This window comes from Schistocerca serialis, chromosome 5 (assembly GCF_023864345.2).
Source record: "Schistocerca serialis cubense isolate TAMUIC-IGC-003099 chromosome 5, iqSchSeri2.2, whole genome shotgun sequence".
Lineage (NCBI taxonomy): Eukaryota > Metazoa > Arthropoda > Insecta > Orthoptera > Acrididae > Schistocerca > Schistocerca serialis.
The window spans coordinates 424,975,997-424,985,480 of record NC_064642.1 but is presented as its reverse complement, the minus strand read 5'-3'; the positions used below and the strand labels follow the sequence as shown (position 1 = coordinate 424,985,480).

Sequence of the window (9,484 nt, the reverse complement as noted above, 5' to 3'; positions counted from 1 at the left end):
TTTACATTTTGTTAAAAAAAAGAGCTTTTTCATATCAAAATGTAAATACCTAATAAATTATGAGACAAAATAGCTGACCAGTACTTACCTTCAGGTGGTGAAATGTTTAGTGCTGAAAATAAAAGACATGACACTATGCTAGGGTCTGGAACTATTAGTTTTTCCCTCCAGGAGGACAGAGGGTTATGTTGGGGAAGGTTGAAAGTCGAAGGCAAATGATTTGGTCTGAAAATCTGAATAGAGCATGTGTAAAATTCTCTTTTTACTACTGATCATTTCATTTCTGTCTCCGTTGGAACAGATGAAAAGACAAATTAAATTTTAAAAACTTAAATTCGAGATGCTGTCGTTTTAAGCAAATTTCTCCTCTGTAATTCATGAGCTCAGTGACCTATCGTAGGATAATAGCTGTAATTATTTATTAGGAACTGGTTTAAGCGTATTACACTGAAACATCACAGCACTTTCTTTTGAACATTGTTGCAAAAGTTTCACGTACTTTCATTTTAGTGACTACAGTACATAACAAAAGTATGTAACATATTATCATTTCTGTTGTTCTGTGTAGACAAACTACTGAAATACTTTGGTACTTGATTGCAAACCTGGTTTTCAAGTGTCAGTTTTATAATGAGATGACTTTTACAGTCTTATATTAAATATATATACATGCATTCATTGACAAAACCTTATTTACATCACACAATTAAAAAAAATGCTATTTCTATCTACAAGAAGGCATGTCAATTGTAATTTGACAAAATATGCACGACCATTCATGTAATATATGAAACAATATCAAATTATACGTTCAAGATTTTGGAAGAATGAATTCTTTTCATCACATTTATACATACATACTTTGCTTTTATGGCAAAGCAACTTTATAGTAAAATATCAACTCTGTCCAGGCAATCCTTGTTAGCTGCAGAAACTGAATTGGTACAAAGTGGACAGCACCTTACTATTAACTCTGAGAACTATATATTCCTTAATAATAAATGCAGTGCACCAACCCCCCCCCTCCCTTCCCCCCCCCTCCCTCACTCTCCCTCTCTCTCTCACACACACACACACACACACACACACACACACACACACACTTTTTTATAGTTTTGCTATTTTTAGTTGTTTCTAACAAACAAAACTTGGTTATTGTGAAACCCATGCCTCAAACAACAACTGTTTTATCACTGTATTGCTCAGTAGCTCCTACTTTTATAAACAATGAGCAGATGCTCCATTTTCTCACTGTCAACACAGAATATATGAGGAGCAGCAACTCCCATTTAACAATTATATGACAGTGGTTGCAGTTTTTGGAGTAATTTAACCTAATGGATTCAAGTATTTGTACCAAGCCTCCTCTCACGGAAGCCCCTCATTAAAATAATGCATATAAAACAATGAGCGTGAGCAAATTATTTAAAAGTATACTGTCCACCTTTACTTAACCAATCAAATAAGAAAAGCTGAAGCTCTCTAAAACAAGAATATCCTAGCAATGCTCCTGATGTAATAAAAATAGATTTTCCATACAATTATTTAAATTATACCCTTTGTGTATTTCTGAAGTCAGTGTTGCTTATTACCTCTCCTTCTAATAACAGAACAAGCTAATAGTTTAGATGCTAAATTCAGGACTGCACGCACATACACACACATATCCAGGCTCACGGACAGAAATTAGTAGCACCTGGCTAGACATGGTAGCTGCCTCCATCTGTTCGCTCATCTGAAAGCCACGAGACTGCCCAAGTGGCAGACTCCTGTGACAACCAGACAATATTGTAAATGAACCAAGTCTCAAACACACCCAGCAGCACACCAGCTGTTACATCCAAAATGTGATGTCGCTGCAACAGCAACCTTGACAGGCAGACACTGCCTGCCCATGCTAGAATAGGTCCCTGGAAAAGAAAATGCACAGGCCACACCCACAGGAAGAAACACGCAACCATTGTAGCTCGGGATGCATGTCCAGATGGAAATGAAAATTTATCTGGTCCAACTACTCCAAACATGTCCGATTTATTGGCCACAGGACGTCTTCGGCGTGTCACAGCTTTTAACACAGCTACCAAAACTATGTCCAACAGCAGTCCTACAAAAATACACAACAAATTAGTGATAAACTAGGAAATAACTTTTCAAATCAGCATATTTGAACTACAATACTTTCTCCCCATACACACAGAGTAGCAAAATGCTACTGAGTCTTTTTATTAATGTCTAAAGCTGTACTGTCAAGACAGCATATCTGTTCAACATCGTCACTTTTAAATGATAAGTGATACATTCTGTATGAAGAACTGTCACCATGTGCATGTGGTTGTTTACAGAAACTGAATGCATAATAGAGAAAATGTATCCCATCTAAGACCATCACAAGTAGAATGGCCACCTGTTTTGCGAAGCAACTATTTACTTGGGACTGTTGGAAACAACAGAGTATGATATTACTATGGATTGTGTTAACGTTGTCTGTCATTTAAGTGAAAACTACACAACATTACTTTAGTTGTGATGTTGCCGCCAGGCTAAGATGACAGTAATAAAGTCTGCTTAGTAAGACAATCTGCTACATGGGAATGATTAGTGACTGGAAATTTGAAGGCAGTTTATTTTGGCTCAAACTATATAAATTTCTGAAGTTCATCGAAACAAAATGCTCCAGGGAACAACAAAACAACAGGATGAGCTGCCCAGATGTTGGATGGAAGGGAAAGTAACCAAATCATGGAACAGGAAGACTAATTTTGAAACTGTATATGAAGCAGCCAAGGATTCACAATTGAACTGTACATAAGTCACTTCAATACACAAAGAATGAAATATACAAAGAGACATGACAATTGGGAGAAAAGTATAGTGGTCAACTATTATCCTTAAGGATGTCTGTCCCTGTTTATGTATAGTTTTCAAGTGGTAAAAGTAGGTATGGAACATGTGGTACAACTAAGTCAAGATAAAAAACCACAGACAAACTGTTACATCTGCATTACTTGCCCTTTTACTGGTCATGCAACAATATAACAGCGGAGACCTGGGTCTTCCTTCATCTCATTCTGAACATCTCTTCGAACTTCAGTGGCAGGCACTGGATTTCAAACAAAACTACTTGTTACACTTAACATTCATTAAAATAATTTTCGCCTTTGCTCTTTTCCATCTCTTTGATAGTCTTCTGGTCCCCTCTTTCCTATTTGAAGTTCTGCACCAATTCTTTATTTTCCCTTGCATTTGTGTGGTTCCTTCCACTTTACATACAGACTTTTAGTTTTGCCCTCATCTGTGACCTATTAATTACCTATGGGTAATTAGCAAGCTTACTGCCAGTTCTGTGTATGACCAAGTTCTGGTACACAGTTTCAAGCCAAAGACACATGTGATAGCAATGTCTAGTATGTGTTATTTTCAGTTTCAACAATGAGACTAATGATGCCCAGTTTCCACCAACACAGTGCACTGTTATTCATAGTATGATGGAAGAGAATTGCTAGGTGTCAGGGTATTGAGTTATGCCATTACAATTTTTGCCCTCTGGGATAACAATAACACACTGATAACTAAGTGCATTAAAGCACTCATTCCATGACACTAGGAGGCGCGCTGTTCCCAGATCAAATTCCCCTTGAGGATTAATGATGGAGGCAGGTTTGCCGCCCAGCCTGGATGTTGCTTCTAGTAAGTTTTACACATCCATGCCTCAGTAACACAATGTTTAAACATTCTGAGAAAAGATGTTGTATTTGACCATGCAGATACACTACATGCAGACAGAAGGGGGTACACAGATTACTTCCACCCAGGAGAATAGTTGGCAGAAGCTTTAAAATATCTATGGGAGTGGCAACCTAATGATAATAGCCTGTATATGGGTACAGTTGATTTTCTGTGAAATTGGAGAAACACTACAGCAGTTCTGACCCAGCATTAGATGGATAAGAGCATCAGAAGGGAAGGAAGTGGTACCAACAATTCATATTATCACCTGAAAATATGAGGTGCTCTGTTATAAAATACTGTGAAGTTTCAGTTACACCATTCAGTGCAACATTGTTAAGCCTTAGTGACATTTAATATCTTGTTTAGTGATACTTAATATGTTTAAAGTGTTGTGTATGGGAAGAGCATAATTCTGCTGTAGTAAAATACTGTATGAAGCTATGAAATAAAGTGTGTTTTCAAAACTGAAATGAACTGGTGCTCTCACTTTGATCAAAACACAAAGACTGAACAACAGTCACATCTGATGACACACTTGCAAAACTTTATGTAATGGGCCCATGGGTGGGCACTCTTACACCATTGATTACAGTAATATCAAATGGGATGCACAACCAGACCCAACTAATGACATGCCAAATGATACTGTGCTGTCAAAAATGTACAAAATGTAGCATGTAATAAATAACATTTGATCTCTGCTGCAGTAGATAAACTTAACTTCAATTATGCCACCAATAAGAATTAGCTAATGGCCCAACTCTACAAATTAAAAGAGTACTATAACAGTCAGATATTTACATTAGAAGATACATTTTTTTTCATATGGTGTTTTACAAATTCTTTTCCTAAGATGCACAGATTTAGTCTTCTGGCCAGTAGTATAGTTTGCTGATCACTGGATTCTGGCAACTACTGAGTATGATAAAATATCTACATGAATAGATTACTATTTTACCAAACAGAGAAAAGGATTAGCAATGGACAGGGACATCATCCACCAACTCCACCTGCTGTACTTGTAATGACAAGTGCACATGGTCAAAATTATTGTGGCACAAGGTTTTTCCAGTCAAAGATTACCAGAGATATCACTCACTGATGTTTTTCTGTACGCTATGCTCATTAAATGTTGATAGTAAATATCTTGTTATATGAGCCAACACACTATTATGTTCCTATTAATCCTAATATCCTCCTATCATATCCCCTGTGGCCCTACAGAAATGCTATCCACATCCTCTGTGTACACCTACATGGTACTCTACGCCACAGTCTCATCTGTCACCCTATCCTCTGCTTTTGTTAATTAAACTACTCTGCCATGTCCCAGCCAATCACCACCACCACCATCACCAAATGAAGACAATGAACATATGCACTGTTTAAGTAATCTGAAGTTTCATTGTCAACATGTAAAGCAACAGCTGGTATCCTTGGCAACATTTGCTTCATCAGTAAAGCCTTAAGTAACAAAATTCAGCCTTCATAAACAGCGCATATTACATTTGTCACTTTGTTCATTTACAAATGTCAAAAATCCACCACAGCTGCTATTTTAGGTGTATTTATGAAGCCAACAATGGTTTCATTTTACACAAACATCCTTTGGTGATAAAGGTGATGTCCTGTACCCAATGCATAATGCTGGCTGTGTTTATACGAAGTACAATCAACGAATTCACATTGTACTTTTATTCCAACAAGTATCTTTTAATGTTTCACTGGGCGATTATGCATATTAAATCATGGCAGTGGTACATTTCTGCCATTTTGTCACCTGAAGAGTTTCATATAGAATGAAATCAGCTATGGAAGCACAACATGATCAAGATTATTTCAGTCATTTACATTTTATAATTGGCTTTCCGTGCTACTTTGATTTCATTTACACAATGATTTTGAAGAATGACAACCTTTGGACATATAATGGCACAAATATAGTGTTAAAATTAAAATACATTCAACACTATTCATGCTTACATATTTCTTTTAAGATTAAATGCAATGTATCACCTAAAATCCTTATTTAGGTAGTACAAATGTTTCATTTTTATAAGCACTTTCCAAGCCCTAGTTGGAAAATCTGTGGTAAACACAAAGTATATGACAGAATTGGTGTAGGTGATACAAATAACAAAGTAAACACAAAAAAATTTTAGCTTTTTAAAAATCAGAAATGAGTGCTGTTGTACTGGTTATTTATTATGTGGGTGATTTTCAAAAGAAAGTGAACTTTCAAATCGAAAACATTACCACAAATGTAATTAACAATCATACATACCAGCCCTTTTGCCTAAAAACCACATTTAAGTGCTCCACACTGGAAAATACATTTCATAAAAGGGAAGTGTTATTAACCTGATGAGTCTTTATCACAGAGTGAGAAGCATGGTGGTGACTGACACAGAAATGCTACTGCAACAGAGACTGAAGAATTGTTTATACATCTTACATCAAAACATGGCTGAAAAATTGGTGTACCCTTCAGTTACTTTTGAATCACCAGTATAGGGTGAGCAAAATAAAACTGGCCCAAAAAATATTTACAATAAGATTGACAAGGGATTGACCCTTGATGAACATCACAGAAAATGCTGGAAATGGCCACAATTGGCATTAATGCAATGCTTTGCTTTATTTATCAAACTACGAGAAATGTAGCAGCTCTTCCTGAAGGATAGCAGCAATAACATTTTCGATGTTCTTCTACAGCTCTTCCAGTGTGTGTGTGTGTGTGTGTGTGTGTGTGTGTGTGTGTGTGTGTGTGTGTGGAGTATTTGAGTACAGCTGACTCTTCAACTCACCATGTCGAAAGTGACATGAAAAGAGATCAGGTGATTGAGATGGCCAGGACATTACACTACCTCTGCTGATTGTCCTCTCCTTCTTGGTTTAAACAGTTTCTGTGCATACACGTTAGCGTTAACAGTTTGGTGGAAGAATCGTGCCATAATGTGGACAATAGATATTGTGCACCAAACACAAATCTTAATTATGCAATGGCTCTTCAGAGTACTAATGGGTATTTTCTGATGCACGATGGCACATGTTTATTGAGTCTACATACCCTAACAAACTGAACCACGGCTCCTCTGAAGAAATAAAAAACTTGGGATCCAAAAGCCCTGAACCCAATTAAGACAAAAACTGCCAGCAGAATAAAACATGTGATAGTTCATCTGGATGTGATCAGGAAATGTACATGATGGACAGTTCTCCTGTGCATTAACAAGCGTCAATTCTGCATCAGTCTTATAAATATTTTCCAAGCAAATTTTATTTTGCCCACCCTATGCAAATGTATTACTTACTAATAAGCCTCATTCAGCAACATACATGGTCTTAATTTGGGCAGTACATTGTAACTGCGGGGCATTGTACAGAGCCCTGTTAATACTGTATTCGATTGCCAGAAGCTCATATCAACTTTTCCACTGATGTAGAGCTAGGCAGTTAAATGGTAGTAAATAAAAAAAATTCCCTAGTTACACTATGGTTTTACACCTAAGATACTTAACTACCACATTTCAGGCTAACCACTAACTCCTCAACATGACGATTATATTAGGTCACCCCACGTCAAGTAACCCAGGGGCCCCATCTCGATCATCATCAGTTTCAGTGAAATTTGTATAGAATGAACCTAAAAGCAAAATACATGAACTTCAGCTTCATTTGTAGCTTTGCGTGGGTACTAGAACTGTTTGCACAAGGGCACACTCTCAGAACCGGTTTCATGCAAAAAAATCCAAGTGTTGGAAGCCATTGTTCCTGACCTAATAAAGTTAGGATCCTGCAACTTGGCATCTTGACGACTTTTTGTGTACAACAATAAAACAACAAATGATAATTGCACATCAATGCTTATAGCACAATCTCTCTTTAAACTTGATGAACAATTTTGTCATGGCAATTTTTTTGCTAATTTAACAAGGAATAGGGAATTGATAAAAGGCACTGTGAACCCAAGTCATTTGTCAGCGTGAATTATTATTCTGCCCGTCAGAAAATTAGTGAATTATGAACTTTCCTAGAAATGAATTCACTTTGTTAGCAGCCCCTGAAATTACTGAATTTTGCCTATTTTTGATGCAACCTATCTTAAAATGACATAAGACTTTATAATTATTTACACCACCAAAAGGAGTACATTTAAGCAAAGTCTGTCAGGGGTAAGTATCTCTTTAGTGCAGTTTCCTAAGCCTAAATATGGATATATAATGAGTTGCCTAGTACCTATTGGGTTTCCACCTTGTTTCCAAGCCATGGATTTACCACTTGCCTTCCATTTTTGTAGCAATTTGATATACACGGAATCAAGACAGAGCACAAGATGATATTTGATGATCATTGCAACAACACCTTGATCCTCTTTTCCTTTTTCTACCTTTGGTATGGAACTCAATTACTCTACACAAATTCTTATTGAAGTTGTATCTTTGTGTAGATGCAAACTGTCTCTGGTTGCTGAGTCCTCAGCAGTCAGAAACAATGGCCATGCGAGTGAGAGTTGTGCTTGCAAGAAGGCCTTTTTGCTGAAAGCTAAAATGTATAAAAGTCGTTCTGTTGTGTGTCTGCCTCTCGGTGTCTCCTCTACATAGTGAGTAGCAGTCTATCCTTTTCATAATACTCTCATCATAACAGCAATAAACTTTGTAATTTGTTACTGATCATGTCGCTCCAATGAGAAAATGTTTGTTTTTAGTGTAACTGCTTGCTAGTCTCTTTGACAATGTCTCAATGAATATCATCAATGGACTGATTGACATATTTATTGTTGACAAATTAGTTGCCAGAACATGACCCCTTAAGATAAAAAAAATCTACCTGATTTGTACTGAATTCATATTTTTAATGCATCAAAATTGATGAAGGCTATGTTAAACTCCCACAGCTCCTTTTTATCAGTGCTTGTTCTTCAACAGAACAAATAAATGCATTCCACAAAGCAAGTCTGACAAGAAAGAAATATATTTTCTTTTAATATATGTTTTTCCCTCATTCATGGGCAGTTTGCTAGCTGTTTATCTACTTTGTCCATACCACTCATAGCATCACAATATGTCACAACTGCCCTAATTTTAAAAACTCTCCACATCATCTACTCACAATTATCATTCAGAGTTTGTGAATAGTGGTCAAATATACCTTTCCTACATTTTCTTTGAATTGATGTAATACACTGTTTAGTTCAGCTTCTTTACAATGCTTTGAAGTAACACAACAGCAATAAACAATGGAATACACATTATGGAATAATTACAATATTATGGAAAGGATAGATTGTTACTTGCTACATGGAGGAGACACCGAGTCCCAGACAAACACAAAAAAAAGACTGTTATACATTTAAGCTTTGAGACAAAAGACCTCCTCCTAAAGTAGGAAACACACACACACACACACACACACACACACACACACACAGAGTCTCTAGTTGCTGAGCCCTCAGCAGTCACAGACAGTGGTCATGCAAGTGAGAGTTGTGCTTGTGCGAAAGCCTTCTTGTTGAAAGCTAAAATGTATAACAGTCTTTTTGTTGTGCACATCTGTGATATAATGTCCCCTCTACATAGTGAAGAGCCACCTATCCTTTTCCTAATACTGTCATTATACCAGCAATAAATTTTATAATATGTTACTGATCATGTCTTTACACCGAGAAAATGTTTGTTTTTTGTGTAACTGCTTGCTAGTCTCTTTGACAATATCTCAATGAGTATCATCAATAAACTGTTTAACCTATTTAATC

General features: G+C 36.6%; 1 protein-coding gene across 1 annotated transcript in view; it reads right to left on the bottom strand.

The window, feature by feature from the left end:
* Positions 1 to 1,052: 1,052 nt before the first annotated feature.
* Positions 1,053 to 9,484, bottom strand: part of LOC126481527 (polyisoprenoid diphosphate/phosphate phosphohydrolase PLPP6) — a 50,068-nt gene continuing 41,636 nt past the window's right edge. The window contains exon 4 of the mRNA XM_050105335.1: positions 1,053 to 2,104. Within this exon, the coding sequence (XP_049961292.1) occupies positions 1,701 to 2,104 (404 nt within the window). The 3' untranslated portion in view covers positions 1,053 to 1,700. The remainder of the gene's footprint in view (positions 2,105 to 9,484) is intronic.